General features: G+C 54.9%; 2 protein-coding genes across 2 annotated transcripts; one reads left to right on the top strand and one right to left on the bottom strand.

The window, feature by feature from the left end:
• Positions 1-19,728, bottom strand: MMRN2 (multimerin 2). The gene is made up of 7 exons (XM_061179743.1): positions 19,499-19,728; positions 10,953-11,081; positions 10,759-10,865; positions 10,579-10,659; positions 9,668-9,832; positions 7,722-9,503; positions 1-4,832 (listed from the first exon to the last, which is right to left on the bottom strand). The coding sequence occupies exons 1-7, from the start codon at positions 19,654-19,656 to the stop codon at positions 4,447-4,449; spliced, it is 2,808 nt and encodes a 935-aa protein (XP_061035726.1). The 5' UTR covers positions 19,657-19,728; the 3' UTR covers positions 1-4,446.
• Positions 19,487-25,384, top strand: SNCG (synuclein gamma). The gene is made up of 6 exons (XM_061179756.1): positions 19,487-19,798; positions 20,701-20,913; positions 21,724-21,765; positions 22,089-22,216; positions 24,815-24,886; positions 25,128-25,384. Exons 2-6 carry the CDS (start codon positions 20,793-20,795, stop codon positions 25,146-25,148), a joined length of 384 nt encoding a protein of 127 aa, XP_061035739.1. The 5' UTR covers positions 19,487-19,798; positions 20,701-20,792; the 3' UTR covers positions 25,149-25,384.

The following is a 25,384-nucleotide window of genomic DNA, read 5'->3' as shown; positions in this document are numbered from 1 at the left end:
TTTTATTTTAACTTTATTTGTATTTTGAAAAAATTTCAAACTTCCAGAAAAGTTGCAAAAATAATATAAAGAATGCCGTTTACCCTTCATCCAGATTCATAAACTTACATTTTGTCACAATTGCTTTGTCATTCTGTGTGTATTCAAGAATTACAAAGGCTCATCTTGGAATGTCTGTGTACAAACACATACATACACATACTTTTTTCTGAACTAGTTGGAGTAAATTACAGAGCTCATGCCTCTTTATCCCTGAATACTTCAGGTAATTAACATAACCAATTATGTACAATTTTCAAAATCAGGAAAGTTAACATTTATACCATAACAATTATCAGCAATACCATAGTCTGCAGACCTTATTCAAGTTTTGCTAGTTGTTCCAGTAAAGTCCTTGAGCACTGGACTTTTCCTGGTCCAGAGTCTGCCTAGAATCTTGCATTGCATTTAGGTGTCCTGTCTCCTTATTCTCCTTTAATCTGAAACAGTTCTCCAGCTTTGTCTCTTTTGATACCAACATTTTCTAGAGTAAAGGCCAGTGATTTTGTGGACATGATGTTTGTGCCCTCAGGGCATCCCACCAGGAGGCCACAGCATCAGTGTGTCTGGTTACTGATGGTGTCATTGTCGATTGTTTGTTTAAGGTGATACTCACCTAGTTTCCCTACTGTGAAGTTACTGTTTTCCCTTTGTAATTAGTATATTACAAGAGCTACTTTGAGACTGTGTTTTAGCATCCATTGATAACTTCTATGTGAATCAGTGGTTACAAAGTGGTGATTTTCTGATTCCATTATTACATTTACATTTATTAATTGGCATTCTGTTACAAGGAATAAGTCTTCTGTTCTCGTTTATTTTTTATTATCAGTATGGACTCTTGTTCAATAAGTTATAGTCTATTAGGTCAGTTTTTGTTTTGATGCTCAAATTGACCTAGACTTGGCTACTGGGAGTTCATCAAGGTGGCTCCTGAGTCCTTTTGACACGTGCCCATTTTTGAGCACTTCTTACTTTGGGGAACATGAAGATGTTCCAAGCTCATCTGGTACTTTCCTTGCCCCTGCCATTGAGTCAGCCATTTCTCCAAGGCACTTTGGTTCTTTTTAGGAAGGATGATATTTGGAAACCAGGATCTGGGTGGCAAATAATCAATTTACATTTCCAGTTTCCTGTATTGTTTCTAGAGATTTATATATTCCAAAGTTTTCAGTTTGTTCAGTTTGGAACCTCTTGTCCATGAGACTAGTTTTCCACAAATGTTTAGCAGTTTGGGGTAGTTGCTCATATTTGTATTCGTCAACCCCTGCTCACCCCAGTTCTGTGTTCCTCAGCTTCCTGTTTTTATCAAGGAGTGATAGGACTAGCTGTTAGAGCAAAAATCAGTAATCCTTTCCTCTCTTCTTACCTACTCAAGAGAATTCAGGCTTTCCTCACTCTGCTTGTTTAGCTTTCCCCTTCCCCAGAAAAGAGCTTTGTCATTGTTAGGCCAGGTTTGGGGGAACTTTCTTGATGAAGGAGGATAGAGGAATGGTGCTCAGGCTAGAGCTGGGAGAGGAGTTTGTGATGTTTTCGAGAGAAACATCATGGGAGACCAGAGGAGCTTCAGAGCATGAGAGGAAAGGGGAGTTTTGAGAAGCACTTTTTATAGACCATATATCCTCTTCACGGTGTTTCTGAAATAAGGAGTTATTTTGACAGGTACTAGTTTGTGGAGACACAGCTCTAGATTCACTCCTGGGAGTCTTGATTGTGATAAGGTTACATGTGTCTTCTGGGTGTGGGAGGTTCTTACCTCCAAGTGTCAGTAGCTGCCCTGTAACTGAGAGCTCGGGATTGATGGGCACTGCTCTAGCTCAAAACAGAGGCCACTGCTGCCGGCTGCTTAGCTCAGACAAGGGGCAGCTGGGACTGACTGCCCACTGCCTTGACTGCCTCTCCTCCACGGACCCCTCCAGGTGTGTTAGGGGCTGAGTTTGAGTTTGGGGCTCCCCTGAAATCACTCCCATCTCAAATGTTTTGAGTTATGATTTCCTATTGCTGTTTCATTTTCCACTTGCCCCCTTCTACTTCCTATTTTCCAGGAATTACTAAAATTTCCTGACCTGCTTATGGTACTCTTCCTTGTTTTTCAATGATACTTTGGAGTATTTTTGTGTGTATTTTTTTTCCATCGGGTTTGGGAAAGTCTGATACCACTCTGTGCTCAGTCATTGTCTTGTTCTGGATGCCACAAGTGAAGGGTGTTTTAACATTGGCCTGGGTAATGGGGGGTCTACTTGGGGGGGGCACTCAAACAGATTCTCCACCCAGAGATATTAATGGAGATAAGAAATCTATCAAATGAACTTCAGAATTCTTGTTAATCTGGGGTCCTAGTTATTGAAGTGTTTAAACAGAAAATTTACACTTAAACTTGATATTAAGGTTTTGTGAAATTTGCATTGAAAGCACCCTATTTAAAAGAACTGTTGTCTCTCTAGTTCTCACCCCAGAAAATTCTGGAGTGACTTATCCATGCTGCTGGCAGTTTACCAGTTAGCACTTTCATTTATAACCTCCCTATTGAATAGCACCAGCCATATGAGGGTTGCAGGACATGTGCCCCTTATAGAGGAGATCAATTCACTCTGCTTATTATATGCAGTAAATTCCAAATGAAAGTCTTAAATCATAAGACTGTATTACCCGCATGTTTCCATTTAGTCATCAGCACAGCCTGACCAGTAATAGCAGGACTGAGCAGAAAGAAGACACAGCATTGTCTTTCTAGCAGCAAGGATGACCTGGTACTGGCTTTCCAACCTTTGGTCAGAAGTGGCCCAGATACATCACGCCTTGGGTCAGGATTGGTCTTGTAGCTGAGTTGTACTGGGCAGGAGGCCCTGGCCAGAGGGAAGGGCAGGTAGGCAAGAGCCAAACCTGTGGTCAAGAAAATAAAATACCAGGATACTTAGAGCTGTTAGACTAACCACCTCATACTACAGATGGAAACGTTCAAGAGAGGTTGTGATTTACCCCAAGGTCAAACCGTCAGTGGCAGAGTGGCCTGGCATATTGTTCCTTTTAACACGAATATTTTAGCATCTCAAGCACACCAAGCTTAGTGGTAAATAAATTCTAAGGGACAATTATTTGAATCCATGAGCCCAAGGAAACATGAGAAGGGCTGGGAACCCTGACAACCAACTCTGTCCTTTTTCATCACCCAGACCAATCTGATTTTCTTACGGAGAGACGTATATTCAACAAATACTGAATACCTACTACCAAAATAAAAATGTTTCCTGACAAGTAGATGACTGCTTTCTCAAGCCTGTTTGCGTCAGGACCTGTAATTTTTTGAAAACCGTATGTTGATATTTTAGGAATAACCACAACTCTAAGCTGTACTGTCTAATCCAGTATTCTTGTGGATACTGTGGAAGCCTCTGAGTGTTTTATGTAGGATTAACTGGAATTGTGAAGTCACATATGGCCTGGAGTAATGAAAATCACATACCAAATAGTTTGATTTTGTCCCAAATTTCTACCTACTTTACCAAATCTTTTTGCTCGCCATCCTGGTTTGCTCTGCAAACCAGGCAGAGATCTGAAGGACTTCACTTTATTCCAAAGTTGATAATTGTTGAGGGAGATTTTTACAGTCTTCCTTCTCTTCCCTCAGCTCCCTTCCTGGTTAGAAATGCTAATAAGAACTAGGGTGGTCATAAGCTATTGGAGGAAGCAAAAAAGGTGAAGGCTATACACATTTTAGTTTGTGTTTGGCATGTCTTGGCCTTTACCCTGCATGAGGCAAGGAGAAAAAGAAGTAAAATTAAAGTTACAGATAAATTCAAGGAAGGACTGAAACTAAGGAAAAGATACTAAGTTTGTTCCCCTTGGTTAGCTCAACCAGGTCTTTGTCTCCATTTTTGACTGACAGATACCAAAACAGGTTGGCTTTCTCCTACTGCCCTGCAGTGGGTGGAGACTGGCTTCCAATATTGTCCAAAATGTCACTTCCATTTAAACATATTCTTTCTAGGGAAGAATGATTTTCTAGCATAAGATGAAGGAGAAGAGGAAGCAGGAGAAAGGTTTAAAGTGTTATATGGAAGTTTCCAACCACAGGAGGAGCAAAACACCAAAGAAGCTGTAGAACACAGGGTACGGCCAAGAGCTGGAATCCAAGCCATGCCGCCTCGGAAGGCACGCCAACCCAAGGTTCACATGTCCCCGGACCAGGTCCTGCCCGGAGAGAAGTATTCCAGTCCTTCCCATCGTTAAGAAACAGCCAGACCCAGTGCGTCTAGAGGGAGGCCACAAATACCACGTTGTCTTTGCAGAAGGTTTCCAGGGAAGAGCTAGACCAATTGGATGGTCTCCAGACCAACCCTGGCCTGAGCCCCAGGCCAAGGTGAGCTGGATAAGTCCACAATGTCTGGTCAGAGCTGTGCCTGGTACTCAGGTCTTGAATATCAGGAAGCCCCCGAATGCAGTGCCTGGAGGGCTTCTCTTCATTATTGATCCCTGGGTTAGCTCAAACCATACTCTCTCACCCTTCTGCAGCTCAGCCATGGCAAAGGTCGTTGCTGGGCTCCCACCCCTCTGCTCCTCGGTGGTATAGACAGGGGTCCGACGGTGACCTCCAAACACCAGCTGCCCGGTGCCTGGCCCTGGGCCGAATTCAATGCTCACTGCAAATAGATAGACCCCACGCTCAGAGGCTCGAAAATAGCCATGTTCAGGGAAGTAGCTGTTGCCGATGTTGATGTAAGTAGTGTTGAACTTCACTGTCTGCAGAGCATCTGTCCCTTCTGAAAAGCTGGCGTAGAAGGCCACAGGGGAGCCTGGAATGCAGGAGGAAAGTGTTAGTGACTCAGCCCCTCACTCCCTCGGGTGGAAAATTGTACCGAGACCTGCCTTCCTCGCCTTCTTGACATTAGAAATAGGTCCTATTTCTAGATAACCCAGATATTCCCAATAGCAATGTATCTTGGGAGCTAACTGGCCAATTCTCAGTATTTCACTAGTTGAGAGAAAGGAAAATACAAGTCTGTTGTCTCTATTGGTGTACATTTTAACAAAGCACTTTCTTGTTTGATCCTTCTTTCCAACATCCTTGAGAGATAAGTACCCTGATTGAGGAGACTTTGAGTCTTGCATGATTAACTGGCATCCAAGGCTAGATGGCTTATCAATGGCAGGCTGAGACTGGAACCCAGGTCTCTGACTCCCAGATTCCTGCCACCTGCTAGGGATCTTGAGATACCAGGGGAAAGAGAGAAAATATTACCTATCTGCAAAGTAGTAATGCTAACCCTGGTGAGATAATTAAGGAATGAAGGGTAGCTCCTACTGGATGTTTAGCACAGGACCCTAGAGAGAGAAGGAAAAAGCAGGTGGGACCAGGGAAGAAAAGCCTTTTCAAGCTGGTCATTTTAATGTTTTCAAAATGTTGCTCAGAGCCCTGGGATTACAGCGGGGGAAACAGTCCCAGAAAGGGAAAGCTTGCTCCAGACGACACACATGACCAAGCTGGGAGCTGTGGATCTCCTGACTTCTGGTGCTCTTCCCACCTGAAGCACTTTAGCCAATCTAAGGAGAATGAAACAGAGAACACAGGCGAGCGGCCCGCCAGGCCCACGCACAGGCCTGGAGCCAGAAAAGCCGCTCAGTGTAGAGGAAGGAGCCAGCAGGGCTGCCTGGCCGCCTGGCCAGGAGATGAGATGGGAAGGCTGAGTCCCACTGGGCTCCGGCCATGACACTGGCCTCAGCACTGATGAGGTCATGTTCCTCACGTGCTCCCTTGTTGCTCCCTCAAGCTGTGGGCTCTCTGTGCCCCCCCCCCCACGCCCCTCTCTGTTGAGACCAAGCTCCCTACTTCTCAGGGGATGAAACCAAGGCCTAAAAGCAGAGCAATTTGCATAGCAGTTAGTGACTTAGGTCCCAGAACTAGAGCCCCCGCTCTTTGGCTCCCAGTCCAACGGCATCCTCGTGAATGACAAAATTTTGCTTTTCTCTAGTTCTGGAAGATTTTCTGAGAATTAGTTCAGAATAGCTTTCCCATCTGTGTGAGAAAGACTGGCTCTGCAGTTCCCCCAGCACCCAGGAGGTGGCGCGCTCACCCCGCCGAAGCAAGGCCGGCCTAGCGCGCCCTCTGTGGAGCGCCCCGGCCAGCCAGTGGCCCGACGTGCTCCTTGGTGGAAGGGTTGTGCTTCACTGATTTGCCAGCAGGCGGACGGAGAGTGGGCTTCCCTGCAGGGCACGGAGTCAAGCCCTTTGGCCTTCCCATAAGACAAATAAGGGGGAATTTTTACTTTTAAGGAAAAAAATTTTTTTAAATAACAAAATATTGCAGTGGTAAACCCAGTTACCTAAACTATCAGGCAGTTGAGGCCTTGCACCACTCACAAGAGAGAAAAAGATGTAAGAGTGTAGGTAGATACAGCCTCAGCCCTGAAAATGCTGGAGAAATGGGAAAACATTGACTGGTTTCTACTAAATGTTAAGCCTTGTGCTAGGTTTTTGGTAAATGTATCTGCTAGTCTTCCTGACAACCCTTTGATGAAGGTAGTGGTTCTCCCTTTTACAGAGGAAGAAATTGAGACACGTAAGTGGTTTTAGAGCCTGTGCTATGTCCACTGCTCCCAGGGAGACACTGGCCTGCAGGGCCATAGTGAGGAGTGAGTAGGCGCAGGGCAGGCTTGCGGTGGGATCCTCAGCAAGGCCTTGGACTGCCCACGTGCCAGGCTACACGAGGGTATGGACGGCCCAGATGGCGGCCTTGTACTTAGCCCCAGGTCTGGGTGAGGAGGCGGCCGTAGCTCCAAGGCCAGCCTCTCTGGCAGGGTAGAGTCACTTGAGGCACAGAGTGTAGGGGTCCACTTTCCAGGGCCACACTCAGGGAGGGGCTGGGAAGGCTGGCTGCTCATCCCTTCAGCCTCAGAGGCAGCTTCCCAGGGCCCTGCAGGGGCCAGTCAAGGGCCTTTCACAGGCGAAGAGCCAGCTCCCTAGAGACAGCCAGACTGGGTTCCTCTGTGCCGCTTACTAGATGTGTGAGCAGGACAGTTGCCTGACTAACGCTGTTTCAGGTAAGATGGCAGCAGTGATAATGCATCATTGAGCTGTTTGATGATTCAACATGGCAAAGCCCAAGAAAGGCATTGTGGGGGACCTGGCTCAGAGCAGCAGCATGGGTCCACTATGTTAGCAGAACGAGCTCCTTTTGGGGCCCGAGGCTTTCCCCTATATTCACTTCTTGTGGCGTGCTGCCCATGGCAGAGGACACCAGCCCCTATCCACACACTCACTTGTATACAGGGGAAGGCTTAAAGAAACATGGGGGGTGAAGCAGGGTCGGGCGAAGAGCTGAGCTGGAGGGATTTGAGGGTGTGGTTATGGAGGAAAGAGAGGCATCCCCCCTCCCTGCTCTACAGTTAAGAGTGGCAGGCAACCACTGGTGTATATATGAGCCTCAAACATCTCCGTGGTGGGGCTCTGCCTGCTCACTGACAGTTCAGTCATGTGACTTCTACCTCCTAATACTCCAGGTGGCTTAAGGGGCCCCTCCCTAGTCCTAAATAGAAGGTGGGTTAAGGGCAAAGCCAGTCCTGAGTAGAGGTGACTGATGGTCATCCTGCTCTCTTTCACCCCGGCCCCCTCTGAGGCAGAAGCGCTGTTGGCAGAGAACACAGTCTTAGACTCCCCCAGCCTCCTTCCCAGGCTGGGCAACTCACCTGCGTCCCAGAGCACCGGCCCTTTGACATGTGCATCCTCCAAAGACTCCACTTGCTTCCGGTCCCTCCTCCTGGGAGCTTCCCGACCTTTCTGTTGCTGCTTCCCTTTCCTGATCAGCATGGCCTGCAGCTTCCCCAAGTCCAGGCTGACGTTGGCTACCAAGAGTTCTTGAAAGTTCCCAAAGAGGCTGTGGAAGAGGCGCTGGTGCCGCTGCAAGCCACGCTCGGTGGTGGAGAGCGCCTCGCGAAGGCCCTCGAGGGAGTTGTTGAAGGAGGAGGCCCAGGAAGCCTCGCAGCACCGGCCCACGCGCTCCATGTGGGAGCTCAGGCGCTGGAGCTCCCGCGCTAGCCCAGCCAGATCCGGCCCGCCGGCCGCCGCTGGCGACGCGTCCCGATTGGGCTCCAGGCGCTCGGCCTGCCCGCTGGTCCCCGAGGCCCGTTCCAGGGCTGTCACCCGGGCGGCCAGCGCGTCCCAGCCAAGGGCCTGCTCCTGCAGCCCGCTGGCCGCGTCCAGCAGGGCGGTGCGGATCTGCTCGTAGCGCAGGGGCAGTGGGCCGGGCGCCTCCTCAGACATATCTTCCATCACCTCCTCCCCAAAGAGGGCGGCCAGCACGGCCTCGTGCCGCAGCGCGTCCTCCAGCAGGGCCGCGAAGGAGCCGTGCAGCCGGCGGATCTCGCGTCGCATCTCGGCCTCGGCGGCCCGCAGCGCGCTCACCTCGCCGCCCAGCGTGCGCAGCTGGCTCCGGAGCCGCGCCGCGTCGGCCCGCGCCCGCTCGGCCTCCGCCCGGTGCGCATCCATCGCCAGCGACAGGGCGGCCACCGTGCCACTCAGGGCCTGCAGGGAGGAGCCGTCCCGCTGGCGCCGCTCGTCCAGACTCACCTGGGTCTCTTCCAGGGCACGCGTGGTGTCCCGCTGGCCCTCCCGGATGACGTCCAGGTCAAAGTAGAGTTTCTGGCAGTTGCAGTCCTTGACGTACTTGATGAGGTCCGCGTGGGCGCCCTGCAGGTGCTGGAGGGTGAGGTTGAGCTCCAGGAGCTGCCGCTCCATGTCCTCCTTGTTCTCCTCCATGATCAGTGACTTCTCCATCAGGATCACCCGCAGCTCGCGCAGCGCAGTGTGGTTCACCTGAAGCTCCTGCACCTGCCGCTCTACCTTGCTGATCTGTTCGTAGGTGTCATCGGATTCCAAATACAGCTCCTTGATCTCATCCACGTGCTGGGCCAGGGTAGCCTTCATGTCTGCGAGGGTGCTCTGTAACTCCTCTTCCCTGTGGGCAGTGGCCACATGCAGTGCAGAGAGGTTCCTCTGCAGCTGACCCAGCCTGGCCTGCAGGCTCTCTGGTTCCGGCCTCGCTGCTGCCCCTGCTGCCACCAGGACGAGGCTGCCGTTGACCCCCGGGGACTCCTGGGCCTTAAGGAGCTTCTTCAGCTTGGTGTCCACATCGGCCTGGACCTCCAAGAGGGACTGGTGCAGGGACAGGTGCTGGGCATGCAGGTGGCCCTCCACATCCTGCCGTAGCTGGCCCACCCTCTGGGCGTTCTCCTGGACCTTGGTCTCAAATTTGGCACCAAGATCCTGGAAGTCAGCTCTGGCCACAGAGCTCTCCTGGACCCTCTTGAGGGCCTGTCGGTTGGCCTCCACATCAAGAGATAAGTTTCTTATGGCCTGGGAGAGGCTGTTCAGGCTTTGGTTGAAGCTTCTCCACATGGGGCTGAGATGTCCTTGCAGGAAGGTGTTGATGTGGGGCAGTAGCACTTGCTCCAAGGATCTGCCGGGAAACTCTACAACAGATGCACGTGTTTACACAAGCCCTTCGGGAGCAGACAGCCTCCCCAAGGGGCGACTGGGGGGGTGCCTCTGAGGTATGGGCCTTCCTGCTTCCCCTCCCACTCATCCCCTAGGATGTGACTGGGCTCTTCCTCAGACCCTGGAACCTGCCACTCACCAAGCTCTGTCTGATTTGCCTCAGTTATTGCCACTGTGAGGTTGCTTGCCAGGGCCTTCCATAGGCCTGGAAGGCTGTCTGCCACCTGGTGAATGTCATTCTGGACATCTCCCAGCCGGCGTTCCTGCTGCTCCACCATGTTGCTGATCTCTGCATCCCGGTGGCCTGAATACACATGAGACATAAGTGTCTAACTTCCCAGGCCTGGGCAGAACATAAGGTGCAGAAAGGAAATTTGGGAATTGAAACAGGGAGCTGTGTCCTGATGTCCTCTGAGCAGGAGCTTAGAAGCCTTTAACTCCAGAAGGGCAAATGCATGGCAAGTGAGCCCTCACCCTGCCCCCAAACCCACAGCAGACATGACTAATCCACCGTGGCACACTTTCCTCCTCAGTCACAGGGACACGGCTTCTCGACATCATTCTAGTCAGCCCTTGTCAATAGATAGGCGTTCACCACATGATGAAACTTATTCCCCATCCCAACTATGGCCCGGCCTTGAAAGCCTCACAAATGGTGTCACTTGGTGGTTCTGCTGTGCTGACTCATCACCAGGGACAGCATGACTTCCTGGCCCTGGTTAGGGGGGCTGTGGGGAGGCTTCTACCAGGACATGGGAGCTTATGCAGTTCAGGGGGCAAGGAGGGTGCCGGATGAAGCTGTCCTTCCCAGAAAATGGGGTCAAGGGAAAGGGTGTGTATGCTTGGCCAGCAGGCAGGTCACTGAGGGCCCTGTAACCTGGCTGCCTTGGTGTGGGGGCAGGGTGACACAGGGCCACAGAGGGACCCCTGCTGATTCTGGGGACATAGCTTCCCTGAAATGGCACTGCCCTATCAGAGGAGAAGAGCCCTGGACACATGGGTTCTTTCTTCCCGCCTGTCCCTCCTGTGCCTTCCAGGAAAGCAGCATACCAGGTTCAAAGTCAACTGGCCCATCCCAAGGCTCCTGGAGGCTATCATCTGGATCTTCAGGCTCAGGGATCGCCCTGGGATCTGCAGAGAAGCATCAGATGTTGACTCCAGAGGTCAGAGGGTCTGCATGACCTCTGGGGTCAGAGGTCAAGGGGGAAGGGGGATCACAGGGGACCCTACCGTGGTGCTGGCAGTCGGGTCCCACAAAGCCCGGGCAGCACCTCCACGCCACGGAGGCCAGCACCTTCTGCTTGACCTGGTACACCGGCTTGTGGGCCACGCGGTACCTGGGGGAAGACGGCTGGCTCAGCGACTCTAGGGTGAGCCGGCACAGGGCCTGGACGAATAGCCCACCCTGCTGCACCCCGACTCACATGACTTTCACTTTCTGGCAGTCCGGAGCCCCGTGTGGACATGGCTGCTGTGAGTGGACGAGGAATTTCTCTGTTTTGCAAGCAGCTACGAAGGTGACCAGCCTGGACTTCTGGTAGGGACACCAGTTACTGGAAAAAAACAAGCCAGAAGAGAGGGCTGCTGAGCCACACCCAGGCCCCCCACTTCCTAGAGGTCAGCAGGGAGCCAGTGCCGAGCGCCCCCCCTCCACCGCCCCCGCCTCTCTGCCCTACCCGGTCTGGGGGATTCTGGAATCCATTAGCCTGAGAAGGGAGTGCTCTGCATTATTCATTCCTCTGCTCCAGAGCAAAAGCTCCACAGACCCCGCCTGCAAGGGCACCTGCTCCACGGCCTTCCAGGAGGCACCCCTCACCCCTGGGTCAGCACAGAGAGGCTCAGGAGCCCCCCCCACCAAGTCACAGAGTTACCACCAGAGTCAGGAAGGGATCTCCCTGTTTCTCCTGGTGCCAGGGAGGCAGCATGGCGCTGCTGGGGCTGGAGAGTCCTGGGTTCGAATCCTTCACATTTTCTGGTTGTGTGACCTCGAGTGAGGCACTTAGGGAGTTTTCGTTTCCCATCTATGCAATGGAGATCGTAATACTCTCCTCCAAGTGGGCAAAGGAGTATCAAGTGCCTGGCTCTTCCCAAGTGCCCAGTGAACACTGCTGCCCTGCCCGCTCTGGCGGCCCTGGCAGCCTGCCCCATTCCCATTACCACCCACATCCTTCCTCACTGGAGACCCGGCTGCGGGGAGGGCACCTGCTCTGGTCGTGCCCCATTATGGCCATTGTGGAAATGGACTTTGAAACAGTCGTAGGGGAAGGCAGCCAGGCCGAGCAGTTCCTTCTGTGGAAAAGGCCACCCACACTGAGGTCGTAACGAGTGGTGTGGGGGGTCACACTCAGCATGCTGAACACCCGGGAGGTCACCCTGCCTCCTGTGCCCTCCACCAGCGTGTGCTGTGGCGCATCCGGGGTGGAGGGCTGCTCGCTGCTGACAGAGCCCCAGCTCACAGGTCTGCTGGTAGAGCTGATGCACTCAGCAAGAGGTCAGAGGGCCCTTCCCCACGCAGTCACCTCTCGGAGCAGAGGTCTCCAGCGTTGCAAGTGGTAAAGACCTCCATGGCTCAGTTCGATGTAGCACCTAGTGAGAGCGGGTGCTGGGCTCCGGCTCAGTGCCAATGTGGAGGCTCAGACCTTCTCTTCAGGGTCCCAAGGGAGAGTGGGTTATCTCAGATGGTGTGATAGGTGCTAGGACCTGGGGAGACTTTGGGGAGGAGGGGATGATTAGGCTGCATCTTACGTGGAGGGAGTGAGGTGAAGCACCAGAAGCTGTGACAGAGGTGTGTGGCCCCACTGAGGTGCGGAGACTGAGAGCGCAGAAAGGGCTGCCAAGGAGAGGCGATGGGGGTAAGGAGAAGCCAGACCATGGAGGCCTTGAGTGCCCCCTGAGGACAGGGCTCCGTCCTGAAGGCATGGGGAGCCGTGGAGGAGCTTAAGCAGGGAGGTGACATGAAAGAGTCACCCTGGTTCCTGGGTACAGAAAGGATGGGAGGGGGCAAGATGTAGGTGGTGGTGTCAGGGGTCTAGGTGGGAGATACTGGCAGCGTGGACTGACTGGACCATGGTGGTAGATTTTGGGAGAAAGGACCACGTTTGTGAGATGTTGGGAGGCAATGTTCAGGGCCCTTGGTGATTGAGTGGCTCTCAGGCTGGGATTTAATTTTCTGGAGCTGATCTCTGCCCCGGGCCCACCAAGTACCATCACACAGGGATACTGCTGGGGATGGCAGTGGGGTGAGTTGAGGGGGATTGAGTGACCATATCTATTTTGAGTGCTGAGACCACGCAGCCTGCCTTCCCACTTGGCTCCCAGAAACCTGGCAGCTTGCATGTACCCTCTTGGCAGCAGACTGAAAAAGCTTGTCAGAAAAATGACCCCACTCGAGGGGAAAGACCTAAAGACACTGACACCAGGGGTTCCCCCCAATGAATTAGCCCAGCAGAGCATCCTATAACAAAACAGATCACCCATCCACCCAGCTTCCAATCAGCTTCCCAGCCTCTCTACTCTTAAGCGGGCAGACATCCAAGAATGACCCCTGAGGAAAATCTCTTACAAAAGTGGGAGGTAAAAATGAGCAAATGTAAGAAAATTAACTTGGAGAAAACCAAGACTGTGCAGGGAGAAAAGAACTTCCCCCCAAATTTGCATTAATATTCCCAGACTGATAAGAGAACTTACTGCATTCAAGAAACAAGAAAAGGAAGCCACTTTAAAAATGGGGGCAGAACACTGAGAGAACAAAAAAGAACCCTTGGAAATTAAAACTATAATGGTAGAAATGCAAAAGAAATTTAATAGAAAAGTTAAAGGGTAAAGTTAAAGAAATTTCCCGAAAAGAAGAGCAAACAGAGATGGAAAATAGGACAGAAAAGATCAGAAAAATAGAGGACCAGTGTTGGGAATCCAACATCCAAACAATAGGAGTTCCAGAAAGAGAGAACAGAGGGAGGGAATCATTGATGAAAACAACCAAATGAATAGTCCAGAAGAGAAGGACGTGGAATTTCAGATTCAAAGGGCCCACCAGTTACCCACAATACAATGAAAATAAATGCACAGCAAAGCACATCCTTGTGAAATTTTGGAACTCTGGGAATGAGAATGATTCTACACTTTCCAGAGAAAAAAATCAAGCCCCTCCCCACCACACACACACACACACACACACACACACACACACACATCAGTAAGTAGAATAGCCTTGAACCTCTCAACAGCAGTACCAGACACTAAAACATAGTGGAGAATCACCTTCAAAATACTGAGGGAAAATTATTTCCAATTTAGAATCCTATACCCAGCCTAACTATCAATTTAAGGAGCACAAAATAACGACATTTTCAACAAGCCAGATTGATTTCAAACCATTTCCCTCCCCAGGACCCTCATCAGGGAGCTACTAGAGCAATGGTTTGCAATCTTGCCATCAAACCTTCACATCAGAAGTGTCCTGTGGCACTTTAAATACGAGCCTACAGGCCCCACCCCAGGCCAGTTAAAGGAGATTCTCTGGGATTAAGGCCTGGTCTTCTGCATTTTAAAGCTTTCTGGGTCATTCTAAGGCACAGCCCAGGATTGAGGACCACTGTGCCAGAAATGCTCCACCAAAACAAGAGAGAACACCAAGAAACAGGAAATCATGGCATCAGGAAACAGGAGTTCCAGCACAGAAACGAGGTGAAGGGAGACCCCAGGACAATGACAGGCAGGGGGTGAGTGAGCAATGGTCCAGCCTGGAGCACGGCTGGAGGCTCTGAGAGAGGCATCTCCAAGAAGACACAGGTGGTCAAACACCTGACAGGAATGAAGGTGGAGAGCAGATGTGGACAACTAGCTGAGAGTTTGGAATTGAATGGTGACAAAGACACAGAAAACTAAGCAAAAGGAAAAAAACTAAAACAAAAAACGAAGACAGTTGTTTATTTCAGGGAAAACCAAAAGTGTGCAGGGAGGAAAAAGGATGCATAGGCTTTCCAGGACATACAGACTCTGTTACTTCTACTCAATTTGGCCATTGTAGCAGGAAAGCAGATACTGACAGGATGTAAATAATGGGCATGGCTGCGTTCTAATAAAACTTTATTTACAAAACAGGTGGGGGGCCAGATTTGACCCACCATGCCAGAGTTTTCTAAGCCCTGCTTATGTGTGTGTATAACTAATAAAAACGAAACTTAAAAATAAAATAATTTCCATCTGGAAGAGAAAATGCAGATGAACAGGTAAGAACATTTTGGAAGACAACGAGTGAGGAGTTCCTCATCTAACTGTTATGACTGACTCTAATGCCAAGTAATGAAAACAGTGGGATGTGAATTCCCCAGTGGTCCAGTGGTTAAGACTGCGCTTTCGATGCCGAGGGTTCGGGTTCAATCCCTGGTCTGGGAACTAAGATCCCACAAGCGGCACAGTGCGGCCAAAAAAATAAAATAAAATCAATCCAGAAAACAGTGGGACGTTGGCACAAGATTTGTCAAGCCAGTCAGTGGGAACAGAGACCCGGAAGCAACCCGTACATCCCTGAGGGACTAGTAAATGGTAAAAGGGACATGTGAAAATCAGGATGGAAGCAAAGGATGTGCACTCAACACAGAAACAGGGGACTGTGAAAGTGCTGGGCCCAGAGGTTAGGGCCGGGGGCAAGGTGGCCACCTGCACAGACTGTTTCAAGGATCAGCGACTGCAGCCCGCACCTCGCCCTGGGCCCCATGGAAATTCCTGGAACATGCTCAGACCTAGAGAGAAGTATTTCTGTAAACCAGTTGTTCTCAACGGGGCGTGTGTTGGGAGGAGAGGGGATTCGCCCCAGGTGTATTTGGCAATGTCAATAGTGCAAGGCTGAGAAACACCCGCTGTAAACAAAGTTCTGCTCCTCGCGTGCCCTCTGAATGGCTGCAGAGGGTCCAGAAGGCCTGTACCCTGGGAGCACCGGGTCTGGGCCAGCCTGCAGGGAGTGACTGGGACTTTCCACCTCGGGTTCCTAGAACTGGAAGCGGTGCCGCCCACCCTTCCTGCCCAGGAACTTTCTCTCCTGACCTGCCCAAACCTCAGGCTCCAGCAGCCGCTGTTCTCCCTGCCCACGCTCCCCTCCCTTGGCACAGTACAGGCTGCTGGCCCAGAAGCCCTGGGAACATTCCTGACCTTTGCTTTGGTTTCCTCCGGCTCTTGGCAGTTTCTCGCTGGTCCACTGAGCCCCCGGCCCAGCTCGCTGAAGTGCCCCATTGTTCTCACTGCCTCCTGGCCTCGGGCCCTGGCCCTCTTGGCACTCTCATCTCCCAGTGGTCTACTGAGAGGCAGGTGCCAGCCTAGAAATGAGTGTGAGGGTCTCCAGCCTGCTTTGGGCCTGTCCTGGGCCTCTGATATGGCCTCTGATGCCCTCCGACGTGGCCTCTGATGCCCTCCTGCCCCAGGCAGGAAAGAGTCTGCTGTCCTCCTTGGAGCTTCTTATAGGAACTGGGAGACCTGGGCTCTCCTCCCCTCCCTGTCCCTGGACCCAGGGTGACCTTGAGCAAGGCCCTTCCTCCAGTCCTGGAAATGTGGAGAAGACTCCCACACCCAGCCCCTCCGTGGGGGGAGGCTATGAGGAAGGCAGAGAAAGCCTCCAGCAGGGAAAGGGCTGTTAGCCTGAGCCTCCTGAATTATAAATGTGCTGCTGCTATGGCCCGTTGGGACACTTAAGTGCCTCTTAACCAGCCAGTAAAACCTACCTGCAACTGCCCTTTAAGTCTTTCTGTGGAAGGAGGTTGTGTTCTTAGCATCCTGGCTCCCTGAGGTCCTGGATGCGGCTGTGATTGTGATGACTCCATGGGAGAAGTTTGCCAGGCTTGGTCTCTGAGTCACAGAGGAGCCCAAGGCCCACTTGGTGTCCATCCCTGAGCGTAGCTCAGGCCAGTGGGGGCTCTTCCCGGTTAGTGCTCAGGGCCCTGTGCCTTGGAGAACAGATATAGGTGCAGGAGGTACAGCTGTGGCCCGGAGACCAGCGGTCTGAGCTCCACTCTGCTCCTGTGTGACCTCCAGAGATATGCGTGACTCCTCTGGGCCACAAGCTCCCAGCTGCAAAAGTTGCAAACGCTCCTTGTGGAGACACTGATGCTGGTGACCGGGGCCAGCTGGGCTGCTGGGAGGAGCGGCTCCTACACTCCCACCCCTCTTAGGGGAGACAGAACTGAGGACACCTGGGATTTGCAGCCCAGCCGATGTGGGCCTGACCCATCACTTAGGAGCTGTGTGGCCCCTGGTGGCGACCCCACCCCTCTGAGCCTCACAACATGTAAAGTGGAGAGAACAGGGGCGACCTTGCAGTACTGTCACAGCAATGTGGAGATGGGGCACCTTGCCTGGGTCTTGGTTCAGTCCCCTCAGCAGGCTCAGTCCTGCCTGGGAAGTGCTCATGCGTCTGAGGAACCCACATCCTAACCTCCTGCTCTCCCCACCCCCACGAAAGCCTGGGATCAAAGAAAGAGCCTCTTCCCCACAGAGTCCAAATACCCACGTTGCTGGCTCACTGGGCCCAGCCCCACGGGCTCCTGGGTGACCTAGGAAGCACCTACCATGTACCTCCTCCATCCTGAGACCTGGCATCCAGCACCACGTTGTTTTGTTCGAGCTTCTCCTTTCAAAGGGTCTTTTTTTTTTTTTTTAATTTATTTATTTTTATTTATTTGGTTGCGCCAGGTCTTAGGTGGGGCTCGCGGGCTCCTTAGTTGCGGCATGCGGGCTCCTTAGTTGCGGCATACGGACTCTTAGTTGCGGCATGCACGTGGGATCTAGTTCCCTGACCAGGAATCGAACCCGGGCGCCCTACGTTGGGAGCGCAGAGTCTTAGACACTGCGCCACCAGGGAAGTCCACAAAGCGTCTTATCTGGGTCTGTGTCCAGGGCCTGCCCTGGCCCCCAGGCCCTGGATACAGGTATGAGGGGCAAATGCAGGGCAGGGCCCTGGCTCTGGCAGCCAGGGGGGCGGGCCCGCCAGGCTCGTGGCGGGTGGCGTGGGTGGTGTGGCGCCCCTGCTTGACTGTGGAGAGCCTGTTCGCCTCCCCTTCCCCATAGCAGGAGCAGGGCTGGGGCTGCGTTTCCGCCTCTCCCCTCACAGGAACACGGGAAGCAATCAGCCTAAGGAAGCTGCGCGGCGCTTCCTTCCTTTCTCACCAGCCCCTCCGGAGGCCTCGACAACCTGGGCTTGACCTGTGGGGCCTGCAGCTTCTGGGTTGTAGGCAGGAGACCAGCAGGCCTGCTGGGACCCCCTGGAGGTTCCTGGGACCAGGGCTTGGGACTCCTGCCTGGGCGTTCCCGGGCCAGGCTACCCTTGCGCACACACCTGCACACACTGAGACCACCAGGCCATGGCTGAGTGACCCCCTCAGGCCTTGAGCAGTCCGGAGACCCACGCTCCCTGGGGCTAAGGGAACGCAGTCCCTCCCCACAGCCCCGGGGTGGGGGTGGGAGTGGGGGAGAAAGAGAAGCATCTCCTACCTCCTGCCCAGCCGCTTGGGCCCCTCATACTCCCTTTCGTCAGAGGGAGGCCGGCCACCCAGGGACAGGGGCTTGGAGTTGATGGCTTTGGGGAGGGAAGGCTGGACCCTTGGTCCTGAAATCAGAGCTGGGTGACTGGGTTCCCCCACCAAGAGCCATCTGCACCTCCCAGCTCCGAGCAGAACTGGGAATGGGGCAGGAAAGGGGGTCTCTCCAGGCCCAGCTTCTCCCCTCTCCTCCCACATGGCCCGCCCCTCCATCACCTGGCGGCAGTGCACACTCGCTTGCTCTCACCCTCCTGCCTCTCCCTGGTCAAATCTGCTTTCGGGCCAGTGTCTAACAAACACATTCACCTTGAAGTGTCAGAGCTGTATGAGAACTGTTCCAGGAAGGTTTGGGCCAGGCCAACGTGACGGTGAATCTCGGCCAGCCAGATAGGAGACTCTGGGTGAGTGTAAATTGGCCCCTCTCACCCTCCAAATCCTTATAGATGCCCTCAACCAAGTCTGGTTTGGGCAGGGGGAGGCAGGGGGGAATAGGCACCCTTGGGACTGGGACCAGAGTATGATCTCTAGAGTCAGACTCAGATCCTGGTTCTAGCTCTCCTCAGCTGTGTGACCTTAGCCAGCTGCTTAGCCTCTCTGAACCCCAGGCTCCTCTGTAACCGGGGCTGTAAGGAGGATTGAGATAACACTTGGCAAGATGCCTAGCCCAGAGATGGGTCCGATAAATGGCACCTGCTGCTCTGACTGAGGGGTACCCTGAGGAGGGACCCACATTCCCAGCACCTTATCAGCAGGAGGATCCCTAGCCCTGGACACATAAAAAGACTGGAAAAGGGTGTCCTGGTCTAGTCATAAGACCATTCTGCCCATTTCCAGAGGGCTGCTGAAGCAGAGCTTGCTGGATGCCACAGCCTCCTTTTTGTTCTTGAAATAGAGCAGGGCACCCTGTCTCTCACTGCTCGACTGTTAGGGCGCTGTTAGGGCCAGGCTGAGGGCCTGTGCCAGTCCCCCTGGGCACTCAGATCCAAATCCAGTCCTCAGGAGCATCTGTCTTCTATGGCTTAGGCCGGGCCAGCCTCAACTGGGCTCAGCTTTCAGAACTGACTTACTTCGAAGAATAGGAGCCACTCCCAGGTCAGCTAGAAACTTCCAGAACCCCAGCCCCTCAGCACCCCGGTGGTCAATGGCATAGAGTGCTCCCGCCTTGTCCAACCTCCAGGATCATTCCCTGCCGTGGGTAGGCGGGGAACTTCCTGTGGTCCTTAGGCTGGGCCCTGGGGCACCCAGTCCAGGCCGGCTGGGGGTGGCCTCCTAAAGGGGAGCCTGCCACCTAGCATCTCATTCAGCCTCACGGCTGGTTCAGCAGATAGATAGTATGAGCCCATTTCACATATGGGTAACTGAAGTCCAGAGAGTCCCTGCTTTGGCTGAGCTGGGACTCAGATCCTGTACCACTTCCTCCCCCAGGTCCAGGCCCTCCTTACCGTCTGACGGGGTCCCTGTCCTCAGCCTCTGCCCTCCAGACCCCGGGTGGCCTGGGGCTGTGTGGATCGGAGAACCTGGTACTGGGGACCTGGGCCCAGGCCCCCAGCAGCCCCCAGCCCAGGGGCCCCCCGACGCTGAGCAGCAGGGTCAGGATCATCTTGGCTTGGGGCGGACGCAGCCTCTGTGGGTGACTCCAGAAACTGCCAGTGCTGGTGACGTTGTCTTCAAGTTAAGTCTCAGAAGGAAAAAAAAAGCACGGGGACAACAAAGAGAGGAAGTGGCCTGGGCCGGCCCACCCGGTGAGTCTCGTCCGGCCCCCCTCACCCTCGGCCTGGTCCCCACAGGGGCAGCCAACAACGCAGGCCAGTTCCTGTGTGCCCTGGGAGGACTCGGGTCCGGGACACTGGGGGTGTGGGAGACACGGGGGGAGGTGGCCCCACCAAGCATGTCCCCACGGCCTTCAGGAGAACCGCACCAGCACAGAGGTGGGGCGGCAGGAAGCGGTCGGATCAGTCTCAGGGAACCTGCTGCCCATCCATGCTGGTGGCCAGGAAGTGGGGGGCACTCGTGCCTACTCAGCATCTCTCACCACTGGGCAGTGGGAGCCAGCAGATGGGTGGAGGCTCAGAAAGAGAAAGGAGCTGTCCTAGGGTCACACAGTCTGGGGCCTGGGTCAGCTCTTTGTGGCCCAGCTCCTCCACCTGGCCTTGCCTGAGCCCCAGCATGGGGGCATCCATGGTGCTGGTGAGAAGTTGGGTAGCCCAGGCCAGTCTGGGAGGTTGGCCACTCTTGCCTGACAGGCCTGCTTGGTCCTGACCCCTGCCCTACCTGGGACGCTGGTAACAGAGGCACCTCCCCTCTCTGTGCCTGCCACCCCCTCTGACCCCTCTCTGCCCCAGATGTACACAGATACAATAGCCCCAGGCCTGGGAGCACCCAGTCAAGGCCGCCCCTGTGGGTGCGCAGGGCGGCAAATGAATGAAGGGCAGTGATGGATAAGGATGTGTCTGGCCCTCTATGGCCCCTCCAGGGAGGGCAGGGGACAGGAGGGGAGGGTTGAGCCAGCAGGGGCTCGGGGACCCTGGGAGAAGGGGGGCGCGAGCCTGCTTCCTCCCTCCCTCCTTCCCCGCCCCCACCCCTGGGCTGGCTGGGCTCCCATCAGCCGCCGCTGCATCATCAATATTTCGTTGGCGGCAATAAGAGGCAGCAGCAGGGACAGCAGCTGCGGCAGCACTCGAGCCAGCTCCAGTCACAGTTCGCCCGGGGAGTCAGGCCCCGTCCCTGCCCACAGCCATGGACGTCTTCAAGAAGGGCTTCTCCATCGCCAAGGAGGGTGTGGTGGGCGCCGTGGAGAAGACCAAGCAGGGGGTGACAGAGGCTGCTGAGAAGACCAAGGAGGGTGTCATGTATGTGGGTGAGTTTGGGCGTGGCAGGGCCTGGCAGGGCGGAGCAGCTTGGTGGCCGCCCAGTTACCTGGGCCTGACTTTATCCCCCAGCCCCTGGGAGGCATTTTGAGAGGGATGAGGACCTGGCAGTTGAGTCAGGGTCTCCCAGCCCTGGAGGACCGCTGCTCTCCCGCACACCCCATTGTCTGTTTGGGCCTCTGGGACAGGACAGCAAGGGAGGCACTTAGCCCTCAGACACACCTGTTCGTGCGCACACAGATGCACACACCAACGCACACCAGCGCCCCCGCCCAGCATCACCCACAGGCCCCCTGACTCGGGTAAGAAGCCGCACTGAGCCTGGAGCCCCGCGGACTGAGCAAGCAGGTGCTCGGCAGCCAGGCCACAGGTCCCCACGCCGCCCAGAGGGAAGGGGTGCGTCAGGCGAGATGAGACCAACCCTCAGGGTCCTGTCCAGCCTCCCGTGCACCCCACCCCCATCAGCTCCTTCCAAAGAGGAGGCTGAGCCGATGACTCAGCTCTCATTGACCCTGTCCTGCGCTGCTTCCGAGGCCCAGGCCATACCCACGTGAGGTCCAGACCCTACCTCAAGCCTGGTCTCTCTCGTCCCCCCATCCTGTCCTGTCCACTTCCCATCCGTCCCCTTCCTCCAGACACAGCAGGAAGTGGCCTTTGAAAGGATGGCCGGCCCCCAGACACCATCCTTACCTCCCACTGACCCTGCAGCTTGTCCAGCTGTTCTGTGGTGTGTTTGCCTGGCCCACTCCCCTCCCAACACCAGGAGTGGGACTGGGCTGACGCCTCCACTTCCTCCACAGGAACCAAGACCAAGGAAGGTGTTGTGCAGAGTGTGACCTCAGGTGAGGAGCCCCAGGACCCGGGGACATGGAGGCTGGGATGTCCAGGGACTTTTGCACCCTGGTGCTAAAGGCCCAAGCCCGGGCCCCTCCTTTCCCCCCTGCTGTACACGGACCCAGACTTCTCCAGAATCTGGGGCTAGACCCAGGGTGGGCTGCCCCCATCGTCGTCAGAGCTCCCCTGGAGTCAGAAAGGGGACAGCTTAAGGTCTCCAGTAGAGCCAGAGTTTTGAGTGCCCTGGGAAAGGGGCTGCTCTGGCCTGACGGGAAGGCCAGGCCCAGGTGGGGTGGGGTCAGGGCCAAAGCCAGCCAGATTCCTCCCACAGTGGCTGAGAAGACCAAGGAGCACGCCAACGCCGTGAGCGAGGCCGTGGTCTCCAGTGTCAACACCGTGGCCACCAAGACCGTGGAGGAAGCAGAGAACATCGCGATCACCTCCAGAGTGGTGCACAAGGTGAGACCTGGTCCCCAGCCCTGGCCCTCAGACCCATCCCATCCTTTCCCCTGGGCCCCAGGGAGGCCAGCTGGGGAGGAGGCATTATCACCCCACTGACATACAGGGGAATGGAGACTCAGGGTCCCTGGTCTGCGTTTGGTGTTGTCACATCCATTAAGTCCTGGAATCCTCACGACCACCCCTGTGAGCGGAGCTGTGTGGGGCCCAACTGGAATGAGGCTCAAAACCACATTCTCCTGATGGCGCTCAGCATTTAGGAGACATCCCATTTCACTAGCGAAAGCGGGGTCCTGAAGACCCCAAGTGGTGACAGGCAGCCTCCCACGGGCAGTGGACACCAGCTCAGAGCTGCCAGGTCACCGCCAACCCAGTGTCCAGCCTCCCTCCGGGCCTGGCTGGGCAGGGCCTCCTCCTCCAAGGAGGAGTGGGGAAGCAGCGCCCCCTGGTGACGGAAAGACAGTGAGGGTTCTGACCACACCCTCTGCCTCCACCTTTGTGAGCGTGCGTGTGTGCGTGCTTGTGCCTGGTGTGAGTGTGCCCGTGTGTGTGCATGCACGCGCGCCGGGCTACAGAGAGCACAGGAGCAGGGGAGCACTCCCAGGGGGTGGAGGCTGGCTGGGAGAACTGTCCCAGAACCCACCACAGAAAGACTCTGCTTGAAGCATTTTACACCTACTAACTCATTTCTTTGGCACAAAATCCCATGAGACAGGGTGTGGAAATGAAGCCCAGAGAGATATGGTAATCAAGGTCCCATGGCTAGTCTGAGTGAGCCTGCAATTCTCTGGGCAGCCTGGCTCCCGAGACTGTGCTCTGAAAGAGAGACTCTGAGCGGGAGATCATGGTGGGAGCATTGGGGGCAGGAGGTTTTCCTATTCCAGAGATGTGCCGTCTCAGCTCTGTACGAGGCTGTGCTTTAGAAAGCTCTCCTACCTGGCACAGGCCCCGAGGGGCTGGTAGAGTCCCAGGCACCCAGCACTAAGAATCCCTGCTCCAGGGAATGGGTGGGTGGAAGGGTAGGGGGTCACCCTGCCCCTGGCTCTGGGGGCAGCACCAAGGCGTCTGCTTCCAGGGCCAGCACAAGGTCTCCAGATCCTAGGAACAGGCAGGTGCCCTTGCTCCTAGTTCCCAGCTCTGCCTCGTCCTAGCTCTATGACCTTGGGAAGCTACTCAACCTCTTGGGGCCTCCATTTTCTCAGCTGTAAAATGCCTGGGGTGGGGGAAGGGTGGGGCTGAGAGTATCCATTTCACTGGGCTGTGATGATGCAGGGAAATGGCCCCCATGAAGCAGCTTCTCCTTGCTCATGGTGAGCACCCGACAAAGGGAGGTGACTACATCATCATCATCAGTGCCCCTGGGCAGGACCCAAATGTACCCCAGGAGATCCCAGGCCCCTCCCTCCCCCATCCCCCAGCAAAAGAGGCCTTGGGATGGGGCCAGGCTGCCCCTGCACCTCTGAGCAGAAGCCTGGGCACTCCTCTCTGACTTTGGAGGAGGGCTGGTGAGTTCTTGGAGCTACCCCAAGGAAGACATTTCCTGGTGACACCCAAAAACCAGCCATGACTCACCCTCCAGTGAACCATAGAAGGATGCAGCACTGCCAGTCTGTCTGACCGTTCATGCCACTGGCCTCATGTACCCACCTTGGGGCAGCAGCACTAGGTAGGCGGCCACCTGTCCTTTGCCTGGAGAGCCTGCCCCAACTCTGGCTGCCCCAGTCCACCAAGGGGCAGGATGGCCCCATGGTAACAGAGAGGTGGCAGGACCCTCCAGAGGTAGGTGTTGAGACTAGGGTCCAAGCTGATCACCCAGTCCGGCCCAGCCTACCAGCTTCACACGACCACCCCCAGGCAGGCCGCCATCTCAGGCAAGTGCCTGGCCGGGGGTAGGTGGGTAGAAGGAGACAGGAAGTGGGAGAGGACCGTATAACCCCTGCTGGTTCCAACCAGACCAGCCTGAGCCCAGTGCCCATCCAGGAGGCAGGGAGAAGAGAAGAGGGCGGCACTCATGCTACTGGGATAGGGTTGGGCCTGGAGCAAGCCAGACCTGATCCCTACAAACCTCACTGCTTTGAGCTCTGAGGCCTTAAGCTGGATACCTGGCCTCTCTAGGCATAGGGTCCCCATGTGAACGGTGATAACATGCCCCTCCTCCTAGGGCTCTTTGGGGTCACAGGAGGACAAGGGTATGTGATCATGTGATTCAGGAACACTGAGGGTGGGGTCAGGCCTAGTGCTTCAGGGGCCACTGCCCACCCCACCTCACTGGGCTTCCTCATGGAGGAGGCCCAACCAGGGACTGTCAGTGACTCAGCATCTGCTTTTGGGGGTGAAGCTGGGCTCAAGAGTACTTGGTATCCCCAGAAGGCCTTGGCATCATCAGACAGAGCCCCCGCTGTGAATCCTTACATGAGGCTCTATCACCTCCAAGGTCAGTCTGGCCCTCATACCTCCCTCACCTCCAGCCCTCCACATAGAGCAAGATGATGAGGGCCTCTGCTCATCTTTGAGGCCAGCATGACAAGGCCCTGGATGCAAGGAGCTGGGGACTCTGTGCCCTCCACCTGGTCCCACATCCCCTTTGCTTTCCCACAGGAGGACCTGCAGCAACCTGCCCCCTCGCAGGAGGACGAGGCAGCCAAAGTGGAAGAGGAAGTGGCTGAGGCGGTAGGATCTGGGCTCCTGGTGTTACAGGGGGGTCCCTGGACAAGCTGCTTCCCTCCTGGGGCTCCAGAGCCCTCAAGGGAGCCTCTTGACCTGCAGGTCCCTGAGCCTGAGTGTGAGGTCTCCTCATGAATGACCCCCTCAGGGCAGAGAGGCACAGATGACACCTGTCCCCACCCCACCCAGGGTGGCCACTGAGGGCTGGGGCCCCAGAGCTGTGTGTGAAAGTCTCTCTCTCTCCCAGACCAAGAGTGGAGGAGACTAGAGGGCTGCAAGTGAGCTCGGAGGCCCTGAGGAACACCCCAAACCCTCCTGGCACAAGGAGTGTCTGGTCCTGGAGTGTGACCTATGGGGCTGCCCATGGTCCCCACGTCCTCCCCTGGCTGCCCACAGGCTGGTCCTCCCATGCTGCCGCCACCACCATCACCTGCCTCCCCTGTCCCCTCACCCCCTCTGGTCCTTCTGACCCCACCGATGCTGCTATGAACTTTTTTTTTTAAT

This window comes from Eubalaena glacialis, chromosome 1 (assembly GCF_028564815.1).
Source record: "Eubalaena glacialis isolate mEubGla1 chromosome 1, mEubGla1.1.hap2.+ XY, whole genome shotgun sequence".
NCBI classification, from domain to species: Eukaryota; Metazoa; Chordata; class Mammalia; order Artiodactyla; family Balaenidae; genus Eubalaena; species Eubalaena glacialis.
Note: the sequence above shows the minus strand (reverse complement) of the source record. Positions and strands in the feature narration are given on the sequence as shown.

Coding starts and splice junctions, on each gene's coding strand:
- SNCG (XM_061179756.1), top strand. CDS start 20,793: ATGGACGTCTTCAAGAAGGGCTTCTCCATCGCCAAGGAGGGTGTGGTG. Junction 20,914..21,723: donor GGAGGGTGTCATGTATGTGG/GTGAGTTTGGGC, acceptor CTTCCTCCACAG/GAACCAAGACCAAGGAAGGT. Junction 22,217..24,814: donor CCTCCAGAGTGGTGCACAAG/GTGAGACCTGGT, acceptor GCTTTCCCACAG/GAGGACCTGCAGCAACCTGC.
- MMRN2 (XM_061179743.1), bottom strand. CDS start 19,656: ATGATCCTGACCCTGCTGCTCAGCGTCGGGGGGCCCCTGGGCTGGGGG. Junction 11,082..19,498: donor GACAGGGACCCCGTCAGACG/GTAAGGAGGGCC, acceptor GTTTTTTTCCAG/TAACTGGTGTCCCTACCAGA. Junction 4,833..7,721: donor GCCGGTGCTCTGGGACGCAG/GTGAGTTGCCCA, acceptor CCTGCATTCCAG/GCTCCCCTGTGGCCTTCTAC.